Source organism: Peromyscus eremicus, chromosome 12, assembly GCF_949786415.1.
Source record: "Peromyscus eremicus chromosome 12, PerEre_H2_v1, whole genome shotgun sequence".
Classification (NCBI taxonomy): Eukaryota; Metazoa; Chordata; class Mammalia; order Rodentia; family Cricetidae; genus Peromyscus; species Peromyscus eremicus.
This window is the reverse complement of record NC_081428.1, coordinates 45931404-45957977: the sequence shown is the minus strand read 5'-3', so window position 1 is coordinate 45957977 and position 26574 is coordinate 45931404. Positions and strand designations below refer to the sequence as shown.

Genomic DNA, 26574 nt, shown 5'->3' with positions numbered 1-26574 from the left:
ATTTGGATATAAGGATATGTTGCTTTGGAAAGGAGACTCTGCTTTTGTTCCCACAGAAAGCCAGAGGCTATGGATTTGTTCAAGATTAAGATACATCAGGTTTGACAAGCCAAGACACCCTGAAAGGTCTCCGATGACACCATGGCCCAGATGATCCAACATCCAGAACGGTTTGAAGGCAACTGGCTCAGACGATACAGCCTCATGGACTGTTCCATAATCCTAAAATTTTCTTTGTTTCCCCATAAGATACAGCGCCCCCCTCCAGCAGGAAGTAGTAAGAGAAGCTACGCCCAAGTTCCCAAATTATATGTAATTTTACTTTGTTAAGGTTAAAACCTTCCTTTTTGAAAAAAAAAAAAGGGGGGGGGTAAGTGCTGTGGGGTGTTCTATATGGCAAATGTGTTGCTAATTAGTCAATAACTAAAACACTGATTGGCCATTGGCTAGGCAGGAAGTGTAGGCGGGACAAGGAGGAGAATAAAGCTGGGAAGTGGAAGGCTGAGTCAGAGAGACACTGCCAGCCGCCACGATGACAAACAGCATCATGTGAAGGTGCCGGTAAGCCACAAGCCACGTGGCAAGGTACAGACTTATAGAAATGGATTAATTTAAGCTGTAAGAACAGTTAGCAAGAAGCCTGCCACGGCCATACAGTTTGTACCCAATATAAGTCTCTGTGTTTACTTGGTCGGGTCTGAGTGGCTGGGGACTGGCAGGTGATAGAGATTTGTCCTGACTGTGGGCCAGGCAGGAAAACTCTAGCTACAAGTAGTCAAGATAATTTGCATGAACTGGAACCACCCTAAACAAACCACAGGGAGAAGTCAACCCCTTTCCACCATGTCATGTCACTACCGTGCCTTTGTGTTTTATATACTCAACACTATAGCCCTTGTAGAAAATAGTTGGCTTACTGTGCTTACCTTGTTTAATTTGAAGAGAATTATTTAAGAAGTAGTAAGTGCTACTTTTCTCATGTCTGAAATAAATCCAAAAATGGATGCAGATGTCAACACTAGCAGGAACACCAGCTAGGGGACAGAAGATCGGTATTACAGCCCCAGAATGCTACTTTATAGCGTTTGTAACTGTCACTTTGAATACATTGTTTTGCCCTTATCTGAGTCTTGAGATTCATCATCTGTAGAGGAATCATAGTAACATATACTTGTCATTAGTAGATCAAAGTACCAAAGATATCTGAAGGTACCCTATAAACGCTGTGAAATGTCACATACATGAAAAATAAACAGAAAGGCAAACATCACAAGGCATATCCTCCAGGAAGAGCTGTAATACATTACTGGATGCTTTCAGATATTTTATTGTTTTAAAAATGGTGTGGGCATACAGAGGTGTGCACGCCTGTGCACATGTGCAGAGGCCAGAAGGCTCTAGGTCTCATGTTCTCACTACCTTAATTCCCTTGACATAGAACTTCTCACTAGTAGGCTATCTGGCCAGCACGTTCCCAGGTTAGAGTATGTAAACGCATGCCCAGATTTTTTATATGAGGGTGTCAGGATTTGAACTCAGGTCCGCATGCTTGGGCACAAAGCACTCTTACTCACTGAGCCCCCCAAATATTTTTGATACAAATACTGCCATGCTAGGATCTTTCTGATTAGTTGATTTTCTGAACATGGTAAAATAATTCCTCAGAAGAAAGCATGGCAGCAAAAACAATTGGTGTATCACCAATTTTATAGTTCCATTATCTGCAGCATCTGGAGACGTAGACATGACTTTGTGGGGTACTCTGCTTCTACATTGTCCCCACAGAGCAGTGATTATGTTAGGTGTTCTGGCTCCTTACTTGAAGTCAAGAATGACGAGTGCACACACAAGCCACACTGTGCATGTGGAGGTCAGAGGATAATTTGTAGGATTAGTAGTTCTTTCCTTTCACCATGGGGATCCCAGGGCATCAGGATTTTCAACAAACACTTGCCACTACTATACTATACTCTAGCACATGAACCAGAAAAGGAGCCACGCGGCAATACATCAGGAGCCATCAGTATCCAGAGGTTTACCTTCTACCCAGCCACATGACTTTGGACAAGAAACACCTACAAAACAGAGACAGATTAGAAAAGCACTGACTCTCAAAGCTTCTGCATTCTAAGACTCCAAGACATCCTTGGCATTTCACAAGATGAGATGACTAACAACTTAGATATTTTCACATTATTTCCTCAAAACAGAATAAAAATTCAAGTACAACTCAACAGAAATAGACATTTGAAATAGAGAAAGTATTTTTGGATACATTTAAAAAGAACACATAGAAAAATAGTTGTTCAATTCAGAAATACTTTTATTTTCCACATAAAAATGAAATTACAATTATAAACATGAACTAAGAAACAAATTGTAAGCACGAACTGTCTTACAAGGTAATTTGCTACATAACTGTGATAAGATGATGACTGAAATGTCCCATAAGTTCTCGATTCTGCAAATCTACCACAATGCTATTTTATATATAAATGAATGACGTACTTAAGAATACTTTTCCTTCCTCCCTCCCTTCCTTTTTCGTGCATCTGAATGTACTGTGTCTGTGTGCACACACAAGCCACACTGCGCATGTGGAGGTCAGAGGACCATTTGCAGGACTGGCAGTTCTTCCTTTTACCATGCACGTCCCAGGAACAGAACTCAGGTCATCAGGCTTGGCAACAAGCACCTTCACCTGCTGGATCATCTCACCCATTCAAATGTTGACATTTTAAAAATATTTTTCTTCACATTTTTCAGTTTATTTTCAAAATAGAAAAAGAAGTTTAGCATACAATTGCAGGCACAGAATTATTAAATAGATTCACAGTAACTTCAAAATACATTTACACTGAAATATACACAAGAAAATAGTTGCTGAGTCAAAGCAACTTTTCCTCCCAAAATTAATGAATTTGAGACTGTGAATATGAACCAAGGATACATGCCTCCCAAGGTAACTATGGATTTACTTTAAGTTTGAAAGTACAGGCATGTACACCACTTACAGCATTTACACTATTTTTTTTTTTTTTTTTTTTTTTTTTTTTTTTTGGTTTTTCGAGGCAGGGTTTCTCTGTGTAGCTTTGCGCCTTTCCTGGGACTCACTTGGTAGCCCAGGCTGGCCTCGAACTCACAGAGATCCGCCTGGCTCTGCCTCCCGAGTGCTGGGATTAAAGGCGTGCGCCACCACCGCCCGGCTACACTATTTTTAAAATAGGCTTTGTTGTCTAAGAATTGGAACTCTCTCAGTGACAAGCTTTAGACAGGCAAATGGTCTAGTGAGTATCAACTTTGTCACAAGCAGCAGCAAGTACATACAAATGGCTTCCACTCTTCCCCAGAACAATTACATGACAGCAGACATTTTTAAAGCAGGAAAAGAAATCCCCCCAAATGCAAATGATTAAGAGCCAAGGAATATGTTTACAAAGTACTGTAAGATCTCAATTAGTCATCTCAGCAAATGACTTCCTTTGCATATCTGCCTCCTTTACTATCCTTGATTTCTAATTCTAACTTCGTTTCATATTTATGGTGCTAACTATTGGGAACATAGGTGTCTTACGGTGTGATTTTAAGAACTAGCTCTTGAGGGAAATACAAATCTTAGTTGTAGTTTCTATAGTATAATTATTGTGGAGATTCATGACACCAACAATTTAACACATTGGTTCTCCAATGTCTGAAACAATCATTTGTCACAGGCTATTATAAACCATTGTATGGTCACCAGTGTCAAGGAGTCCATAATCTCATCAAGTGTAGCTATTTCAGAAGATAGAAAAGCTAAGATAGAATTTATAACCTTTAATAGTTACATTTTAACACCAAAATTTCAAAGTTAAAAAGAAAATTAAAATCTATAGAATTTTCCTACCTTTTCTCCTAAATTTCAGGAAATTAAAATGTACCATACTTGAGAGAAAGTAAAGAGAGTAAGAAGGAAAAAGATAGGACATTCTAAGAAATACACTGTTATCTTTATAGGTCATGTGTTTACACATGGAAAATGTTATGAAGAGCAATAAAATCCAACTATCAAATCCCACCTTCTTTAAGTCCCTTCCATTGAATTGACACGTGCTTTAGATCTGTCTTGATCCTGGCTCAGCCCTGGTGTGATTGGCTGGTCTATTTGCATGACACCAAAGGGCATACTGCTACATAATACTATTCAAACAATTAGCTCATTAAAGGCCAAACTAAATTCCAATGTCTAAAACTCATCTTAGGTATAGCTACCTGCCTTGTATCAGATCTTGGGTAACTGCCCGTTGGGGTGGCCAGGGAATTCTTCTGGTAGCAAAATATGGAGTCTGCAGGTGGGGCATGTCCCCTGTTGCATCAACCATGGTCTAATGCATTAAGGAGCAAAATGATTCCAGTCAGAGTTTCAAATTTAGCCTAGCAGAGGCAGCCACTACTCTATACAGCATAGTTCCTAGTCAACATGTCTTCTGGTGGGTCTGCAAGCCAAGCAATCTGTTACAACCATGGTACCCTCTCTGGTTTGCTAAGCAATATAAGCTGGCAACTGTAGAGTATCTTTAAGCAAGTCTACTCAAAATTTGGTCTCACCCTATTTTAAAAAATGACTAGTAGTTCTTCCTTACAAGGATATTGGAGAAGCTTGCTATATTCTCTCTTTAGTTGATTTTGTTTATAAATTCTTTTCACTTATAATTAAATAACAACTAGGCATACGAAAGTTACCAATACCTTTATGGGGCTCTAAAGCTGAAACTCCCTGGATGAAAATTCTCTTCAGATTGTTTTCTACAGTGAAAATGATAGTAATCTCGAACAATGAAGTATTTGTTATGTTTTGCTAAGTATTGACTTAAAACATATTTTTGATGTTTGAATAATGGAGAAACAAATCTGATAATAGGATTAAGTATAGGGACTCTACCTGAGGCTTCATAACTAAACTTAAAGAGTAAACTGAATGAATTATTTACTTCTTGTTCACTGGGCAATGGCAAATAAGTTTTGACAAACATTCTTATTTTGAAATCATCACATATTAAAATTTCAAAATGGGAGAGTTGGGTGGCTAAGTGTCATCTTGGAGAACTTTTGGGATTAGGCATTTTACAAACCTCTTCAGAGCAAAGCAGACAACACACATAATTTTGTATCAGGTACCACATATTGTATCTTTGAAACATGGTTTGAAAAAATCAGGCAATTGTTCACTTCCCCGAGAAAAACACTTCTTATCTAACATAATCTTTCTTTTGTTGAATCACACTTCCCCCCAGAGGATTTGGACCATACATTGTATATCAGTAACAGTTATACACAGCAGCAGCACCAGGAGTTAATCCATGTAGACACCAAGAACACAAAAGCTATGCCAGGCTCACATTTTTCTATCATTAATACAAAAGCCTCAGAATCTTCAAACAGAAACACAAGAGGTTAGAGAGATTACTAAGACAAGTCTTCTGCTTTAACTGAGGAGGCCATTATTACGTATAGACAATAGACACTGCAGAGTTTACAGCGAGTCGGGGTAAAGTGACACTTCTTTGTTGTTAGTCCTGTCACTCAACTGCTGTCAATTCATGTTTCTCTTAGTTCTGTTCAAGGGAACTGTGTACTGATACTATTTAAATCTCCAGGCTGTCCTCCTGAAAACCGTAGTATAACCATGACTGTATACAGGGAAAGATGTAAACATTTCTGTATGGTACCCAGAGAAGAAAGTGTAGTTATGCCCAGTGGGACTGTGAAATGGCACTGGATGCTGATGTACCTTTTAAGTAAGGCAGTAAGCTTGCTTAGCTGATTAATGGTAAAATGTTAACAGGATAAGCTTAAACGTTTACCTGAGAGTGGAATTTGTGAGCACAAGGCAAAACTGAAAGGTTTTCTGGAGACACATTCTCATGACAGATCACACAGGGCTCCTCTTCTTCCTCTTCATTATCCTAGAGAAAAATAGGTCTGATAAAATTTAGGCTATTTTTTTTTCCTCTCAGATATAAATGTGTTTATAGTTAACAACTTCTGTCTTACCAAATCTTTGTCTCCTTCCCCTGTGGTAGACTCTTGTGATGATTTAGGGGTCTGGGGAGCATTAGGCTGTGATGAAGTGTGGCTGGGTGATGCACTATTACCATCTGGTGCAGATTTTCCTTCACTCTAAAAATAATATTTATTTTAAAAAATTATCCTAAAACAGTATCAACTGACAGAATTGAATAAAATAGACTGTAGCAAAAACTACCAAAAGGATAAACACTATTCATGATAAATCTTGAAATAAAATGTTGGCATTATTTGTTAGCTATGTAAAACATTAGTTTAAATAAAGTAAATCTTTGCAGAAAATTAGAACGTAAAACTTGCATTCAGAATTGTTCAAAGCAGCCTTTAGAAAATTCAAAGGGGAGCAGTTTTATTCTAGTCTCATCTAAAACACTTCCCATGTCATTTGTCATATTGAATTTGTGGAATTACTTACTGTAATCAATGATGCCCTACGATTAAGTTATTGATTCTCGACTCTATGTATGTTATGGCACTATTACAGAAATAGAATAGAGAATTAAAGTTTGTTGTTGTTTTTATTTGTTTGCTTTACCTCAGGTTTCTTGGGCTCAATCATTTGAGAAATCTTGTAAGCAATTTCATCAAATGTAAGTCGAGACACGGACTTCCCATGAGAATCCTTCAGCTGTTGTAAGAAATCTGTAAGTTCCTTCCTGGAAGAGATCAAGAATAGAGAAAGCTTGGCTTCTCCTACTGCTTTGAGGATGTGCCTTCAAAGATGAGATAGAAAATCCTATCCATGCGACAGTCAGCATAGTCAGCATATAGACTCAAGTCTGTAGTCTTGAATCTAAAAATGTCATTCGTATTTATTTGAAACCCAAATGAAAACTGCTAATTAATTATGTCCAAAAGCGGTATTTAATGTGTTTACCAGTGAAAGTTAACTATGTTTATGAAAGAGTTAACTATGTGAAAATTCATTTACATACTGAGGACTTTTTATCTCAAATTTCATTCAAGACTAAAGGATTTCTTTCTACAAAACTATTTTAATAATAACTCTTGCTATTGTTTTCTTATCTTTGTAATATTTAAATGTTTTGCCTTCATAAAACTCTGAGAAAAAATAAAGACTAAATAGAAAAGTAAAGCAAGCAAAAGATATGATATTTTAATCAGTATTTCCCTTTTTAATCCTCCATTGCTACCTGTTCTTATAATAGAAAAAGAAGATATTTATCTTTCCTTTGGTTCATAAATTAGTCATTTTATAATTATCTATAACTATATAATTCTATTTTTCTATCTGTAATCATGAAACTGATTAAAACCATAATCTAATTTAGTAACAAGATATGATGCTTTCAAATGAAAATACAAAGGAAAACTGTACTTATTTCCACACATACAAAAAACAGACATTTTTAGAATTAACTTTACTTCTGCTAAAGTCAGAGTGAAAGCCAGAAAAATCGTGATTTATTATATTGAACTGTGTCCACTCATACACAAATAAATCATAGAAATCTCAATAAAATAAAAAAAGAAACCAAAACCTGGTATGTTGAAGCTCAGCATACAATTAACTGAAAACATACTTTGGTGACCTGTTATTAAGGTAATTGTTGTAGCCGGAGGCATTCAAATTGCGTAAGTTTACAACTACTACTTCTAGCAAATGAGCAAACATAAATTTAAACACTAATCTTCTTATGTCTTAAGACTAATAAAAAAATGTTTACTTAGCATTTCTATTGAGCACTTAGTCAATTTTATTTTCCTAAGACCATGGTAAAGAATCATTGTACTTGTGGATGTGTGTGAAGTGTTTCATTTCTACAATTCACATTATAGAACTGTGAAAAAGAGTGTAACCACTAAAGAAAAATGAAAGTACCTTGTCTGTTGTGGAAAAGTAGTTTTCAGCCTGTCTGTAATCCTCTCCCAGTTTATCATGAGAGGTTCACTGCACAGACTTGCACTGGGTGACACTGTATCACCTATAGGTGTTGGCATAGCCCAGGTTATCCCAGGCATCTGTAAAGGGCACAGAGTTATTATAACCATCAGCTTCAGTTAGTAGGTAACACCTCATGCCAATGTAACACTTGGATTCCTCAGAAAAAAGCAGAATGAAGAGTCATAATGATATCTACATTTTCTAATACAGTTTATTTCTCAACAAATACAATATTTCAAACTTGTTATTACCTATTTTAACTTACTTTAAAAGTAGGGTGTTTGTCCCGAAATTACCAGCTAATACAGAAACACATGCAGAGTGTATTGTTGAATTTTTAAGAAATAATAGTGGAAAACTGAAAACTACCTAAATTCTGTCAACAATGGAGGGATTGAGTAAAAAAATTATAGCAAATCAATCAAGTTCTTACAAATAGATGTATACGTCTGGGCATAAGAGACAGCCATTGAATATGTTTAATTTTTTTTCAAAACATTATCTAGCATAGTATTTACGGTATGACTCCTTTAGTATTAAAATTTTTAATAAGTGCACGCATATGAACAAATAAAAGCATCTGTAAATTACACAATAATCTGCAAATGGTGATTTTTTTCCTAGGGATTCAACCACAAGGTAATTTTACTTTCAACTGTCTATATTTCTCCATTATATTTTTCCATAAGTATACTTTTATAATTAGAAAAATAATGAAGATATAATGTAACTAGAGTTTTCCTTGTCCTGCCTGGCCCATGGTCAGGACAAATCTCTCTCACCCGCCAGTCCTGTGGTATAATCTTATTATAAGTTGACCAGGAGTTTAACATTTGCTTTACAAATGGGGAATGCATGCCATAAGATACTATTGCTTCCTTAAACCTTTGTAAATCTAGCATCTCAACTGGAGTCCAAATATTTTGTGCATTCACTTTACCAAGTAACTGCTGTATACCAGATAAATTAAGGGTGACTGTGTGAAAACAGGCTTTCTTTCTGTAACCTTATAATCCAATCCTGAAACAATTTCACCGTTAAATTCTTCTGTCTCAATCTGAATTTCTCTATAATTCATTTTAACAGGTTTTTCTAAAGCTTTTATCCTGGCACTTAAATTGACTATCTTTTTAAATAGTAAAATAAGGATAAGGAAAGTAATAATGTGCATTATCCCATCAACATTAATCTTCTCATATAGTTGTTCCATTTTCAGACTGCCTAAAATTTTATCAAACAAACTCCAATTTTCTTCTAATGTACACATAATATCCATTTTTTTTTAAATGTGGATTTTTTTTTTTTTTAGGAGAGTATGTCATTTTATTTTTGTTTCGTTTCTTTCTTTCTTTTTTTTTTTTTTTTTTTGCAATACAATTCAGTTCTACATATCAGCCACGGATTCCCTTGTTCTCCCCCCTCCCGCCCCCAAGGCAAAAATTTTTTTAAGTAGCTTTTTTCTTTAAAATATCTGATATCTTAATTGACTTACCAAGTCTGCGTAGAACAGTAGAAATCCGAGGGAATAATTGTTTTATTATATGTAATTTTACTATGTTAAAGTTAAAATCTTCCTTTTTGAAAAAAAAAAAAGAAAAGGGGAAGTGCTGTGAATGTCGCTCTGTATAAATAAAATGCTGATTGGCCAGTAGCCAGGCAGGAAGTATAGGCGGGACAAGCAGAGAAGAGAATTTTGGGAACAGGAAGGCTGAGTCAGAAGACGCTGCCAGCTGCCACCATAAGTACCAACGTGTAAGATACTGGTAAGCCACAAGCCATGTGGCAAAGTATAGATTAAAAGAAATGGGTTAATAAGATAGAATAACTAGATAACAAGAAGCCTGCCATGGCCGTACAGTTTGTAAGCAATATAGTCTTTGTGTGTTTACTTGGTTGGGTCTGAGCAGCTGCAGGACTGGCGGATGAAAGAGATTTGTCCTGACTGTAGGCCAGGCAGGACTGAAGAAAACTCTAGCTACAATAAAATTTTAAATTGTGTATAAAGATGATGATAATAATATAAGTGCTTTTGCTAAAAGGCTCAAAAATATCACAGACAAATGACAGTGTGGAAAGCGTAATAGTATATCTAAAAGATCTATAACACGAACAACATTTTTTGTGTATTTTATGGTAGTCCTTTAAAACATTAAGATTAAGTGAATTAATATCAATAGGAGAATTTTTAGACTGCTAATTAGTTTACTAAGGCAATTAAACCATGACAATGTTTACTGAAATCTCCATGGGTCACCATGAAAGTAAGCAACAACTATCAGTGGTTGGAATCAAATACAATCTGCCTCAGTCTGTAGCTTTCTCCAGTCATCTGAAGATAATCTTATTATGAGGTTAAGAGATTTCAATAAAATTCCACTCCAGTCATTACAGAATAACAGCACGCAAACTGCATAAGCAACACCATTAACATGGTGATAAAAGTTGTGGTACTTATTTAAAATGTTGAGACATAAAATATCTTTTGTAGACAGTTGGCATAGACATAAATGAGTCCATCTAACTATGTATTTCAAAAAGAGGTATAAAGTAAGACCCAAGAATTACATACTACTATAGACACAGACACACACAGAGACACACACATATATGCACATGTGAAAATACAGACAGACAGACATACTTTTTAAACTGCCCAAGTGCCCTTATGGGAAAGTCAGGATTAAAAAAATATTCCACTCAAAAAAAAAAAACAAAAAAAAAAAAGGGTTGGGGATTTAGCTCAGTGGTAGAGCGCTTGCCTAGCAAGCACAAGGCCCTGGGTTCGGTCCTCAGCTCAAAAAAAAAAAAAAAAAAAAAAAAAATCCACTAATTATATCTGACATCACTCTTTTGGGGACATTTTTGTCATTCATTCTTTTTCCCTTAAAGTTTATTCAAGATGACAAAAAATATTCTAGCCATTTTAAATGTCTTTCTTCAGGTCTGAATAAAACTTACTGGATTATTTACAATTAGGAAGATTGAAAACTTTAGAGTTTTTTTTTGTTTGTTTTTTTTTTCCAAGACAGGGTTTCTCTGTGTAGCTTTGCGCCTTTCCTGGATCTCGCTCTGTAGACCAGGCTGGCCTCAAACTCACAGAGATCCACCTGGCTCTGCCTCCTGAGTGCTGGGATTAAAGGCGTGCGCCACCACTTCCCGGCATGAAAACTTTAGAGTTTTTGTTCCACGCTGATGCTACTCATATTACTGGTTGTGGATACAGTGGGAACACTCTGGGTGTGTATGTAAACTTAGTAGCTTAATAGCTCACTGTGACTTGTCCTCTTTGTTTTTCTATAGGACAGCTACACCAAAAATAAAAATGTCAATCTATCTTACAGTTTTATTTGTTATAGAAGTACAACTACGCAAAGCTACACAGAGAAACCCTGTCTCGAAAAACAAAAAACAAAAAAAGTAAAACTGCAATTCCAAGAACTCATCAGTATAAAAATGCAAATTTTTGTATTTCAAAACTAAGCTAACATTAGGTAAAACAGGTATTCACTCATTTATTATTAATTATCATCAGCAGCAGCATTACCAACATTATCCTTCCAAACAAACGAATGAAGATAAAATGTTTATTCAGGAATCCCATTATAGTTATAAAGAACTAGTTACTATTATTTCACCAGGAAAGGCTCTTACCAGGGGTGGTCTAGGCTGTACAGCTGCAGAGATAACTCCAGGGCAAACTGCAGACATTTGAGGAACAGTAAGGATGGGTCTAAAGAAAGATTCCTTCACAAGGGGTCTTCCTAAGAACTGCTGAATCTAACATAAAAAAGGCAAAAATTAAATAAAGTAAAACCCTTGCACATATATAGAGTTTTTTTTTTTCGGTTTGTTTGTTTGTTTAAATAAAAAATGCTTTAAAGTCAGAGAACAATGTATAGGGTAAAGCACTGATTTGAAATTTAGATACAAAGCATATAAGAAGCAATGTGTGTGGCAGGACACTATTTAAATCTGTAAGAATTGAAAAAGCAAAGGAAAATGAGATAGAACAGAAAGAACAATAATAAAAAGGAAAGAGAATTAAGAATTTACTATGACCTTCTGTGGTGGTATTGTGTTCCCCAAAATATTGTGTATCCTAATAAACTTATCTGGGGTCAGAGAACAGAACAGCCACTAGATACAGAGGCCAGAAAATGGTGGCACTCACACCTTTAATCCTAGCATTCTAGAGGCAGAAATCCATCTGTTCAAGGATACAGCCAAGCATGGTGACTCACATCTTTAATCCCAGAAAGCGAGCCTTTAATCCCAGGGAGTGATGGCAAAAACAGAAAGATATATAAGGTGTGAAGACCAGAAACTAGAAGCATTTGGCTGGTTAAGCTTTTAGGCTTTGAGCAGCACAGTTCAGCTGAGATTCATTCTGAATGAGGACTGAGAAGCTTCCAGTCTGAGGAAACAGGATCACCTGAGGAATTGGTGAGGTGAGGTAGCTGTGGCTTGTTTTGCTTCTCTGATCTTCAGGCATTCGCCCCAATACCTGGCTCAGGTTTGATTTTACTAATAAGAACTTTTAAGATTCACGCTACAACCTTCTCTGTACCTGGTTAGATATCTTTGGATGCCAAATTGTTAGACTATAAAATAAAGGTTAGAGAAGTGATTTTTAAGACTCACCCTCAGATCTAATAATGGAAGACCCTCAAGGGTATAATAATATAGGACTCTCAAAGGTATAATATGTACAAACATATAATATGTATAATCTCAAAGGTCTCAGTGAATGCTGTACATGTTGAGAGACAATACTCAGCAACTAAAAATATTCAAAATTATCCACAGAAAATATATGTGTACTGAAGGTGCCATTTGATGGAATGAGGACTTTAGTTTTAGCTTTAAAGACAATAGAAGAATAAAATAGAGCTTATAACAAGGGTTACTCCATCACAGAGGTTCCTTTTGGGTGTGCTTGTATTTCCTGAAGGGGTCTTGGCAATTGTTAGTTAGAGAGAAACTTTGGTTTGTTTGAGTATAGAAGGGGACAGACAAGCTCAGGGAACTTCTCCAGTGTGCTAGGTCTAATATGATCATAAAGCAGGAACACAATAATAATTTGCTGAAGTGAAAAAAAAGAACATTAACATAGCTCTAAGTAATGATCTTAAACAAAGTGAAAATTAATGAACTTTATAATGGACAGACAGGTTGACATTTGATTCTTAATCACTAGGGCACAGGCACTGTGCACCTTATAACTAAGAAAAATACCTTTGAGACAATTAAGAATATATAAATTCTAACTAGATATTAAATATTAATGTTATCTATAACTTACAGTTTTCTTAGTTAAGATAATGATGTTGTGATTATATCTGGTAAAAGTTTCTTATCTTTTAGGATATATATTGAAGTATAAATTGACGAAATTATATGATACCCAGAGTTTGCTTTATAATAAAGAGGAGATGATATAAAACAAGACTGTCAACTGCTGATAATGCTGAAGCTGGATTTCAATTTTCCTTATTTTTTACATATTTATTATGTAAAATCAAGTTATATATGAATGTAACATACATATATAAAACTATACATAAGATTATATATAACTTCCAAGTTTTCATTAAATTTTAAAACAATGAGTAAGTGGTGGGTACTAAGTCTGCCTTGAGGTTCCTTTGAGACTCACTATTGCCAAATTACCAATAATTCCTTGAGAATAATTAGGGGCTTTCCCCTTCTTCTGCTGCCTAGCGCATCCTGAAGTTAACTGCTCTGCTGTCCCATAATCTTCCTGCCCTGACAGATGGACCCCTCTGAAACTGGGCCAAAAGATATTCTTCCCCCCTTAAGTTGCTTTGTTAGGTACTTCATCATAGTGACTATAAAACAAACACAGAACACTAGAATTCAGTAGTGGGATCTCACTGATGACTAAATCTGACCATATGGTTTTTAGTACTTCAGAACTGTTGTGGAAAGAATTTGGAAATATTTGACAAGAAAACTCTAGAATGCTGTAAGCAGAGTTTAATGGGTAATTTTAGTGAGAGTTGAGAAGACCAGAATGCTTATAGAAATGTGAACAGTAATGGAGTGCAATCATGAAGTTTTAGATGGAAAAAAGAGTCTATTGAGAATTTGACAAAAGACCATTTGTGTTATATTCTAGCAAATAAGTGGTCTTTGTTATACTCAATAATGAGTAGAAATAAAGTTTACAGAGTTAGCAGGAATGCTAACACCAAAAGCCATTTGCCCCTAAGTATTTCACCTTTCTTTACTTTCTATATCCAGACTTGTATTAAAAATAAAAATTATCACCAAATAATAACCTAGAAGTTCACAGAAACTTGTATTTCTCAGATTAACGTACTCTAGTACACAGATCAGTATATCTGGTTAAATCTACTGTTTCTTAATAAGTAGAGTAGTGGTGAAAGTGGAAACTGCCCTTGCTGTCAAAAACACAGTAGATTAGAAGTTAAAAGAACATATAAAGTAAAAGTAGAGGGAACTGACTCTCTAGGAAGCTTTCTAGGTATTATGCTGCAATGTTTTAGTTATATAGTACTAAAATAAGAGCAATAAGAATTCTGAGCATTCATAAGTTATCTCTCATAATGTGGCACATTTATACTTCAAATGCTTGACTAAATGCCATTCTGAACTAGACTCGGCTGAACTGTATCAGCACGGATTGGCCATCAGTGGCAACTGGTATTTAAAACATGCACTTAATTCTATTTGAGCACACACCAAACGTACTATACATTCTGTATTTTACACATTACCATTTATCAAAATGAAGATAGAAACTTTCCAAAATGCCAGGAATCTTACCAGAATCTCCGGACTTGGTGGTGGTGGGGGAAGCTGGACTGGAGGCAGGGTACTCAAGGCAAACCCTTGTTTCACCTTATTGATTTGTTCATTGTATTGTGTCTGACAGAAGAAAAATGTATTTTTAGACCACCACTGAATCTAAAGAAACAATATATAGCAGTGTTTGATTTAAATAATTCAACATAAACTAGTAGTTCTCAACCCACTGACAAAAGAATATCACAATTTCTGACATAAAAGTAATTCTATAGGCTTTCATGCCCACATTTAAATAGCTGTATTTAAGGGATTTATTGATAAAGTGACATTATTCAGTTGCTTATGGTAACTCCTCAGTGTTTCCAATATTTCCAGATCCAAAACAGGCACCACTGATATAAAGTGAGTATAGAATCTAAAGGAGTCTAATACCTGTAAGAAACACATGGGCTAATAGGAAAATTAACACATTATAACAAGAACTGAATTCACTGTCAATGTTCATTTTTTAAAAAGGAAAAGGAAAATTTTAGAAAATGTTAATTAGATATCTGTAATTTTATTTTACCTAAAAAAACTACAACTCTTGCTTGCTCCAGTTCTATAAATATTTTGTTCTCTAGTTTGGGAGTAGGAAAGGGGAGAACAGAACGTAGAGAGGGAGAGAGAGAAGAGGAGAGGAGAGAGAAGAGGGGAGAAAAGGAACAAGACTAATTGGGAAACTTGCACGTTTTCAGTATTTACTGGCATTGTCCCTAATTTTCTTCATTCATTTTAGTAAACAAGCCATAAGAACTGGAAAACAAAACCTTATATATAAAGAAGCATTTAGTGATTTCCATGCAGGAAATAGGCTTGGAAGAAAACAAGGAACAGTGCTTTTGAGGCTAAAACTCTGAATACTCCTAAAAGTAATTCTAAGTACCACTAAAGACAGAGGAACAATGATTCCAGGCAGAAACAGTTAAAATCATCATTTGAAAAGTAAACAAGACCACAGTGTTCTGAGGCAGCTCTTTGTAACTGAGCACCACTGCTTCATTTACAGATGTGGTGTGGATGTAACAATCAATCAACATCACATACAAAGATCTGAGGATAATGTCAAAAACAGTCACTAGTCTGGCTTTCTCACAGTCTCAATTCAATTAAATCAGTAATTAAGATTCTACATTATGGAACAATTATATAAACTCTTAATACTAGAAACGAATATAGCTCAAGTTGACATTACACTTAATTCTACAGCTGGATAGGAGTTTAATTTTGTTTGGCTTTGAAATTCTGGGAAACCTAGGTAAGGAACAACTTTTGAGTTTATCTCTCCCTGGGATAAGGATCGAAAAAGTCACACATAAGTCTATAATTTATATCTAACATTAACTATATGAAAAAAATACAAACTGAGAGCATAAACTTTGGTAACTGAGATGAAAAAAATGTTCCTAAGTTTCTTAACTTTTTGCTTTTAGTGGTAGATGTTCCTGTATGTACTCTCAAACAATTCGGCCAATTTGACTGAAGTATTCTCCAGCACTTACCCTGAGGAATGCAATCTTGTTTCTAACATCTGCCACAATGGCATTCCAGCTATCCACAGCTGCCTTTAATTGAAGTGATTCTAAGTTGCTGATGTAGAAAAGGAGACACAGAAGAAGCTTTCTTTATATATAACACTGAGGTTTCCAAAAATTTCTAAAGTGTTCTCTAGTATTTATATCAATAATATAAAAGAAGATTATCCCCAATACTAGCAATTACCTCAAAGATTAAAGATACATGGAAAGGCTTGTTATTAATAAACAGAGAAACTGGCAATATATACACCTTTTATAAGGGAAGATAATAACACATGCTTCCAGAAACTATTTCTTCCTATCTCCAGAACACCACTTTTCTTTCCTATCTTGATAATATTATAAAATTGTTTTGCATGCAAGTGTCTCCAATGCAGTAGGGAAGCAGAGAAATGCAAACACAGAAGCTGCCTTAGTATTTAAATCAGGTGCAATCTCAAGAATGGTGCCTCATCTTGGAGGCAGGTTTTGGATTATCTTCATGCTAATCCTGATATCAAAGAGCTAGAATTGATCTATCTAGCTCTAATGTAAATTAGAAAATTAAATTACTTCTGACATGACAAATTATAAACACACACACACACACACACACAAATACAAATAAAACCAATCAACACTCTCCTGTGAGGAAGAATGCTATCACTGCCCTGATAAAGTGTACAAAATGCACCAGTGTAGCAACTGATACAATCCTATAAATAGTTAAGTCAGGAAAAACTTACAAAGTTTAGTGCATACTGTCTGTACAAGAAATTTCCTGTGGATTTCCAAAATGACTATAGCAGCATTACCATGTCTATACCATGAGCTCAACAATTTACAATAGCAAAACAAGTCATCACTAAGATCAGGTAAAAAGGAGCTCCACAATATTCTAATTTATACAATGCTCTTTCTCCTTCTGGCAAGCAAAGACAGAATGACAACTCACAACAGTACCTTCTCAGCTTTACTATACATTAGTATTAAAGAATAATGACAATTTTAAAAATGATGGTTATTATAAAAGAATAATGCTTTGATCTCAGAGATAATTAACTCACTAAATTTTAAAGCTATACCCTGTAAGATTATAAATTTAAGGAAAATTTCATGAAGCTCATTCCAATATCTGAAAATTAATATAGCACAGCAATAACTGCCATTTAACATGTAGCATTAGGTGTTACTACCAATTTTTTCCTAAATGTATTACAAAAGGACTTAAAAGCAAGCATTAATAGAAGAGAGTTTTTCAATTCCAATCTGTCTTGTGTGCCTCTGGCCTGCATGCACGCCTCTCACTGGGAGGAAGCTGCCACTATACTCAGTGCTTCTCAGGAAATGCAACACCACGCATCAAGCACAAAGAAACAAACCAAGAGCTTGGGATTACTTCAACAACTCTGACGCACATATGTAAAATTCATCGACCATTATGTTCAAGTATGCAGACATCTGTCCCTCTCTGAGGTCACAGCCAATTAAGAAGACAAAGTTACCTTGCCGCCATGTGAGTCACCCTGGCGAGCTGATTGAGGCACTCTTTTTCCGTCTGTTCGAGGTGCAGCAAACCAAAATCTCTACGACACTGTAAGAAGTACACCTACAGAGGTTTGAAAGAGAAAGGAATGGAAAGAATTCTAAGTGGGCATCCTCCTCTTAGTCATCTCAAGAAAACTTCAGTCTCTCCCAGAAACACTGCAGTGTCCTGACAAGAGACATCGTGAATGCTTTCTGATCAAGACAACTGCAATTTTAGTTATTTTATTCAATACTTATTGGGTTAGTAAGGACCCAGGAACATCACTTTTCAAATTTTTTTCCACATATTGGACTAGTCTTGTAAACTTTAAAAAGCAGTGCTTTGGTCCCAGAGATACTAACTTAATTGATAATAGGGATAGCCAAGACATTAGAGTTTTTTTTAAAGTTCTCACAGTTTGAGAATATTCAAAAGAGATCCTACTGTTTATATGTTCATGATGAAGGGCTACAGAATTACAGAAGTAATCAGACTACAGAAAGGCACAGTCCAAATGGTCCCTACAAACCTTCTGGTCCAATATTTCTTCCATAGCAGGAAGACTTTCTACATCATTACTGATGTACAATCATTTTGTCTAAAGTTTTAGCTGTTAATCACTCAATAATTACCAAAATGAATAGTCTTAAACAGCAATAAGTGTTAGAAAGTATTCCCTAAAATTAGTAACAGAAGCAGACAGAAACAAAGACTACACATGAATGGTAAGGCCTGCTTTTCCTTTGTGGGGATAAGGCTTCAGGACTGTTGCCATGGTGTGCTTGGATCACCACACCTCTGTTGTTCTGGACTCCCAAGAACTCTACTAGAGCACACAGCTTACCAATGACAAGCGGCAAGGTTTGTAATACTTTTTGATGTCAGCAAGCTCTTCAAACAATGTCAACCTTACTATATAGCAAGTTTCATTGGCTATAAATAAAAATTACATGCACATATGCAACCTTATTTCTTCTGAGAGATCCTAGCAGTGGTATTATTAACTAACTTTAACCTAATACAGGTGACTTTCTAGGGTTATGGAAAGTAAGTTTGCTTCTGACATTGGGGCTTATGATATATATGTATTTTTGGAAGATTTGTATGGGGCATAGCAGAGAAAGTGTTATTACAGTAGTGGTTAAATGTTATTCTTACAAGTATGGGTTAGTGACCTAGCTTCATGAGAATTAGTCTCTAGCTATAAATACTGTGATTTCTTGGAGTCACTGAAGGAAAGCAACATAATATTAGAAATACACAAGTACTCCCAAATGACATGCCAGTAAACAAAAGGGTATGCATTTAAGATGTATTTTTCTGAATGATATTAAGATGTCTTAGTTCTGTTTATTCAAAGCCAATCTTTTACAACTCTTTAATGATACTAAAGTAAAACTATCTTTCCTCCTCCATTCCCGTTTTCCTTTTACCTCAGCTGTTAAGGCTCTATTGGTTTCTGCATTCAGTTTGTTTAAATATGCTTTAACTGTGCTTTCCAGATTATGCTTCTCCATTTCCCACTGAGATCTGAAATGAATGATCATTAAAAATTAGCAATATTACAATGATAGCCCTTTCCATCATATTCAGAAGGAGGAATATAAAACTATCACAAGAAGAAAAGGTTTTCTTAAACAAGTATACATAGCACATAAAAACAACTGAGGACACTGTTTAAAACTTACTGTTATTCTTTACTAACAAAAGTACAGAAGTTTTAAGGTCCTCAGCACAGAGGTTATAACCTAAATTCTGAATCTGTAATCTTAAAATGAATCTTACCACCATAACCTATTAAATGTAAAACCTTAGACAAGAACAATGGATCAAATGTTTTAGTTCTCCTTGACCCACATTTATTAGTTGAAATCTTCAACCCTGTTGTATAAGTTTCCTCCAAGATTTAAACATTCCATCTTGCAGAAAATCACTTAAACAGTAAGGTATAAACAACTCAAAACAGCCTCGGGAAGTCCCTGAAACTGACCAGATTGGCTAGGCTCCTCCCTAATAGAGTAAGTAACAAAAGCTAAGAGTCCCTCTCAGAAGAGCAGAGCCAAGCTGCAAAGACTCTGAGACCAGACCAGCTACCTGGAAGAGGTTTAGAACAACTAAGACACATAGAAAGGACACTATCCAACCTGATCACCTACCTCCAGCTGTGCAATGTGATCCAGATTCCCAGATTTGTGAGCTGTCACTCATGCTTTGTGATGTAGCTGTCTTTGAGACATTTCTGCGCCCATAAGTAACACCTCACTCACATTCCTATAAGTAACCCCAATAAAACTTAACTGGTTCATCAAGTTGGACTTGATGGTATCTGTACTTTCTCATGGATTCCTTATCTGGGATGAGTAGATATGTGTGTTGTGTCTTCCCCAGAAAAGTACTGACATACAATAAACCCCAAATGAGGATCTTGGAGGAGGCAGTACTTTTTCCCTAATGATTTGGACACAGAACTCTGGGAAGTGATATGGTCATAAGGATGAAATTGTCATGGATGGGAATAGTACTTTATTTTAAATGATACTTTGAGACAGGTCCACAGCCCTTCTACTATGTGAGGGTAGAATAAGATGAGAAAGACCTGCTGGGAGGCAGCAAGCCCTTATTAGATATCAAAGTAGGTGTTATCTCAACCTTGGAGAAATCAGTGTCTGCTGTTAGTAACTACTCAGGCAATAGTGTATAATAGTGGAGGAACCACATGAGCGAGGTGCTTAGTTCTCTATACTTAATTTCTGCACATGTGAAAATAGAGAAAGTTTTATCACCTTAAAAAAAACAATTGCTATAAAAATAATTCAGAAAATATACATAAAACATTCCATGTTTGACATTACATACTAAATGTTAGTTATTGTCATTTTTATTTAACAATGCCTGCTCTTGCATCAACAACAGCAGCCATATAACTCCTTACCCTTGTAATAAGGAAGTCACTGCAATCAAATAGTTTACGAGTTTTTTCAGTATTTGGAGTTCACACCTTAAAATGGAATTGAATTCCATAGCTTGAAATGTAAGAAGAGAACCATACTGTATAGGCTACTACAGACTGTGGAAGCTCTGAAGATTCTTTCTTTTTTTCTATACTGAAATCTCAGAACTACATAGCCTGCCAACTAAATTCTGCCTTTAACAAGAACAACTAAAGTATAATTTTATAATAAGGAACAACTCAGAAACCATTTTCAATGTTTTGTTAAGAGAAATACACTCAGATGCTTAAAATCTTAAAGAAATATTGGTGGGGGAACATGACAAATATATACCATTAAGAATAGCCTGTCTCGAGAAACCAAAAAAAAAAAAAAAAAAAAAAAAAAAAAAAAAAAAAAAAGAAAGAAAGAAAAAAGAAAAAAAGAATAGCACTTACTAGGGAGAAAAATAAAAAATATTTAAGCAGACATATTACCTCAATACAAGTATTAACTATTATACCACTAAATATTGTATAAAATATCTCTAAAATAAAAAGAAAATTTTATTCCATCAAAATAAAAAAGTTGCGCTTTAAACACATCAGGCAAATGGAAAAACAACTTTCAAAATGGGTAAAAATACCTAAAGATCAAAATTGTATACAGGGCTGTTGACAGCTGATTGCAAGAGCACTTCCCTAACTTCCTTGAGGCACAGCAAAAATCCTACTTGCACTAAAACATACAAAGAACTCATAGTGTTCAGTAGTAAAATAGATTTCCAAACTTTAAAATAGGCCAAGAGTTTGGATTAAAATTTACTCAAGAAGATACACTGATTATTAATAAGCACATAAGATGTTCTTGAATGTACTTAAATCAGTGGAAAAAATACAAATCTAAATCAAAATTACATTCTGTTCTATATTTAACATATACCAGGTAAAACAATTACAAATAATCTAAGAAGTTTTGGTGAGAAAGAAGAGAAATGAGAACTGGCCCACCAACACTTACCTACACTATAAAAGGGTGTAGCTACTTGTAAAACAGCTTAGTAATTCTTTAAAAAGTTAAATGCAAAGTTTATTGATGACCTTGCAATTTTACTCTTGGTATATATTCAAAAGGAAAACATTAAAAAACATCTATATATAAATGCTTCTTAATAAGGGGGGTCATCAATAAATGGACATCAAACAGATGAAGACAAAATGTGCTACATCTAAACAATACAGATTTATAAAAAGGAAGTATACTTATGCATGCTATAACATGGAGGGATTTCAAACCAGTATGTTAAAGGAAAGGAGCTGGCTACAAGAAGTCACATAACTGCATTTATACGAAATGCTCAGAATACACAAATCCAAAAGACACAAATTAGTGTTACGAGAAGCTAAAGGAGTAAAGAGGGGGTAGCACTGAAAGAGTACATAGTTCGTTTTAGAGCTTACAAAAATGTTCTGGAAAAAGAGAGCAGTGATGGTTATGTACTTCAATGACTATATTAAAAGTGCAGTGAGCCATTTGCACTAACCAGGTGAAGTTTATTCTATGTGAATTAGCGAGTCTTGGTAAAACGTTCAATACTACAAAGTACTTGCACCTAGCAGTATTAACAGAAGAAATTCCAGTTTCTGGTAGCAATTTGCTGTGAGACTGAAATGCTGCTGACTGAACTGCTCTCGGTATTCTTCAGTCAGAGTTATGATGAACATAACTTCCAATCTGCCTACACCTCTTCTTGTTTATACTTATTAACCCAATGTAGTTGCTGATACTACTCAATCTCATGTGCAAAAGTGATGTTTGGATGATAAATTATTGGTTATCCCAGCTAAAAATATTGAGTAAAATGCAGTTTCAGAGAGGCAGTATCAACACAAGGAAATGCCATACCTTTTCATGGAAAGTTGATCTTTAAGGTTCTTTATTTCATCATCTTTAGCATGGATTTGGCGCTGTAATCTAAGCAAATAATGAAGTAAATCATAAAATATTAGAAATTATTTCTCATTAACACAGAAAAGCTCTATCTACTGTGGCTGAGAAAGGGACTGAGTATGTATTATATGAATCCCAAATCTTGGCCTTGAAAACAGCAAATGAACTCCTATACCTCATCCATTTGAAATTTATCTATCTTCTTATTCTGACTTCTCAAAAAGCAGCACATACAACCTTTATAATTGCTATTGTACAGTCACACTGCCACCTAGTGGCTGCAGGGAGATTAAGACTGAAAAAGATAGACAAATTCAGAATTTTCACTTTTACCCAAAGTTTGTACTTACTTGGACACTTTATTGATTCCAAAAGCCACTTGCTGGTTAAGAGATACAATAATTTTTTCTTTCTTTTTAATCTGCATTTGAGCTTCCTGCCACCGAAATGTCACTGTTTTCAGTTGTCTTTTGTAATCCTGCTCAATGAAAAGTATTGTTTTACAGCATTCAAGTCACCACAAATTCGAAAGAACAAAATCCAAAATCTACATTGGGCTATTTTTTAAATGAAGTTCATTATAAAAATACTTGCAAATAAATAAAAACATTACATACCAAAATTAATCAGCCCCAATGTCTATACAACTTAATGAACTTATTATGTATGATTAACATTGTCATTAAAACGAGAATTTTGAAGCTTCACATTAAATATTTCATTTTCAGTATCAAATATTTTATGCATTTATCACCACAAAAAAACCTATGGCAAAAGAACTTTATATTCTCTTTCATAACTTATATCCATTATTCATATTTAGTCCTTCCTCCTCCCCTTATTCAGTCTTTCTTGTTCTTTCATATTATACAGTACCCACATGCACACTTGTTTATATATATAATATATATACATACATACATATATATATATATATATATATATATAGTCTAGATTCCACATACAAGTGAGCATGCACTTTATTTCTGAGACTGTGTGATCTCAATTAATATTATACATCAAAGTCCATCCATTTTCTTGCAGATCTTTAAACTTTATTTGTTTTTAGAGCTAAGCAGTATTCATAAATATGTGGGTACACTCTCACACACACATACACACCAAATCTTCTTTTTATTGAAAATAAGTATTTTTCTCACATAATATATCCTGATTATGGTTTCCCCTCCTTCTACTCTTCCAGGTTCTTCCCCACTTCCCCTCCCATCTAGATCTACTCCCTTTCTGTCTCTCATTGGAAAACAGGCTTCTAAGGTATAATAAGAAAACAAAAACTGCCGGGCGGTTGTGGTGCACGCCTTTAATCCTAGCACTCGAGAGGCAGAGGCAGGCGGATCTCTGTGAGTTCGAGGCCAGCCTGGCCTATAAAGCGAGTTCCAGGAAAGGCACAAAGCTACACAGAGAAACCCCGTCTCAAAAAAACAAAAACAACAACAAAAGAAAACAAAAACTAACTCAGTAGAGTTGGACAAAATATGGAAGGCTTCACAAATTTGTGTGTCATCCTTGCACAAGGGCCATGCTAATCTTCTCTGTATCATTCCAATTTTAGTTTATGTGCTACTGAAGCTACCATCACACCAAATTTTCATTATCCATTCAATATCTACTGATAGAGAAGGTTGATTTCAATTCTTTGCTATAGTGAATAAAGCTGCGAAAAACAAGAAGGATGCAAACATCTCTACGGTAGGTATGGAGTTCCCTGAGTATATGGCAAGGAGTGAGAAGGATGGGTCCCTGCATTTCTATTTTTATTTCTTTGAGAAATCTACACACTGATTTGAACAATGTTTGTATTAATTTGCACCCCCACCAGTAATGAATAAAGGTTCATTTCATTCAGTTCTTTAAAACGATGTCATTGAAATTAAACATTTGATCTATTTATTACTTCCCTTAGATCTAATGACAAAAGTACTCACTTCACACTCATACTGCAATTTATAAAGCTGGTGTTGATGAGCAAGCCTTTCCTTTTCAGTTTCTTTGCAGTCTGTACTTTCCTTTCCAGATGAACCCTTAAGCAAATGTAACAAGAATATTTATTTCCTATAAAAAGCACTATTATTTTCCATTTACAGTGTTTCACCTGTATATAAAGTTGCCTTATATAACAATTCCCATTTATGCTTTACTTCCCTAATAGCACCCATTAAATAATACAACAGCTGTAAGTTGCAGCTACTGCTGAGTGACACTCATGTTTGCTACTTGTAGTTTTTGTAATGCTCTTATTTTTATAGAAATCATATGATGAGGTGCTTGCTATTTTTATTTTAAGATACTAAAAGGGGCCGGGCGGTGGTGGCGCACGCCTTTAATCCCAGCACTCGGGAGGCAGAGCCAGGCGGATCTCTGTGAGTTCGAGGCCAGCCTGGTCTCCAAAGCGAGTTCCAGGAAAGGTGTAAAGCTACACAGAGAAACCCTGTCTCAAAAAAACCAAAAAAAAAAAAAAAAAAAAAAAACACCCAAAAAAAAAAAGATACTAAAAGGGGTAACTTGCCCATGTTTACAGTGGAAGAGCCTGAATTCTAACTCAGGCAATACCAAGTGCCCATTCTTAATTACAGCAGTGCACCAACTTATTTTAATGTTCAACTTCTCTCCTATATCATAAACAATATACTAACAAGGACCTTACTAGAGCACACTTAGACACCTTGCAGGTGGCTCAATGGTTTCTAATAAGCGAATAAACATTCTCTGTAAGTATGTGACATTTTGATTCTCACTTTAGAGTTCTTCTGGGTTACTGGACTAACATTAATGACCCCATATTTAAATTTCAGTGTAATAGCCAAAGCTATGTCAATTCAGTTAATATATACATATTTTAATACTGTAACCAGGGATTTATTCAAATCAACTTGACACTTGGACAATGGGTAACTGATTGTGATGCATCCACATTTTAAACCATAGAGCAGCTCACTACTAAATTCAAACACAATGTGTGTGTGCATGTGCGTGTGTTTTCAATCCTTCATCTACTTTGTACAATTAATTGCTCCTTTGAGCACTAATATTCATATACTTATGGGTATATCATTTCAATCGGTGGCTACTATCAAAAAAGGAGCTTGAAAAAATTGCTTTTTAGGAGGTATTTCATGGTTCTAACCAAATTTAATTAAAAAAAAATCAAAGTAGTTTTGATTTATTAAAATCTATTTTCATAACATGTAATTTAGTGGGATTTATTCTAGTTTTCAGTGTGGTGGTGGTGTCTCCTCTCTCTGTTCCTTCACACTCTTCAGAAACCACTTTTACAAGAAAGGCATTTATTAACTTTGCCCAGTAACCATGAAGTGATTTTGAGGGCACATGTAAAGTTTGTAGTGCCAATTTTTTTTTTTTGTAATCCCCTTGTCTTGCAATACACCCTGTTTTTGTTGCTTTTCTGCTGGGCTTTTCAAAAAGACATACTGCTTAAACAGTCTACAAAAACAAAATTAACAACTCTTTCTCCAAGGAGGAAGGCAGGGCTGGGCCCTCTCCACTGCTCACCTGCTCTACCATGTCCAGAATATGTAGTTCATCCAGGCTACAGAACTTGTCCTCCGCTGCAGAATCTTCTTGCGCATCACTTGCATCAGTTTTTACGGATGTGCTGAGTGTGTGTACATCTACTTGTTCTGTTTCCAGTTGGTCTTCCTTTTCTACCATATATGAGCTATAGTGGGGACATAGTCAATGTGACCTTTCACAAAGGTACAGTGCTTTCCTTATAGGCTACGGCCTCTCAAATTAGTATTATACTGCCTTGTGAGATACTCTGCATTAGAAGGGTTCATGGTCAAAGTCTAGACAGTGCTCACACTG

The 26574-nt window shown here is 35.3% G+C and overlaps 1 protein-coding gene and 1 non-coding gene across 3 annotated transcripts in view; both read right to left on the bottom strand.

The window, feature by feature from the left end:
• Positions 1 to 3213: 3213 nt before the first annotated feature.
• Dzip3 (DAZ interacting zinc finger protein 3) overlaps positions 3214 to 26574 on the bottom strand; it is a 69131-nt gene continuing 45770 nt past the window's right edge. For both annotated transcript variants that reach the window (XM_059277178.1, XM_059277179.1), the window contains 14 exons: positions 26260 to 26425; positions 24675 to 24770; positions 23079 to 23206; positions 22684 to 22752; positions 19282 to 19378; positions 17826 to 17929; positions 16306 to 16393; positions 14783 to 14884; positions 11624 to 11749; positions 7910 to 8049; positions 6602 to 6722; positions 6034 to 6159; positions 5846 to 5945; positions 3214 to 4374 (listed from right to left, as the gene is read on the bottom strand). In XM_059277178.1, coding sequence (XP_059133161.1) covers positions 4262 to 4374; positions 5846 to 5945; positions 6034 to 6159; positions 6602 to 6722; positions 7910 to 8049; positions 11624 to 11749; positions 14783 to 14884; positions 16306 to 16393; positions 17826 to 17929; positions 19282 to 19378; positions 22684 to 22752; positions 23079 to 23206; positions 24675 to 24770; positions 26260 to 26425 — 1576 coding nt within the window. In that variant the 3' untranslated portion in view covers positions 3214 to 4261. The remainder of the gene's footprint in view (positions 4375 to 5845; positions 5946 to 6033; positions 6160 to 6601; positions 6723 to 7909; positions 8050 to 11623; positions 11750 to 14782; positions 14885 to 16305; positions 16394 to 17825; positions 17930 to 19281; positions 19379 to 22683; positions 22753 to 23078; positions 23207 to 24674; positions 24771 to 26259; positions 26426 to 26574) is intronic.
• LOC131923005 (U6 spliceosomal RNA) lies at positions 24219 to 24328 on the bottom strand. Its single transcript, XR_009382463.1, has one exon. It is a non-coding gene; the product is annotated as a U6 spliceosomal RNA (small nuclear RNA).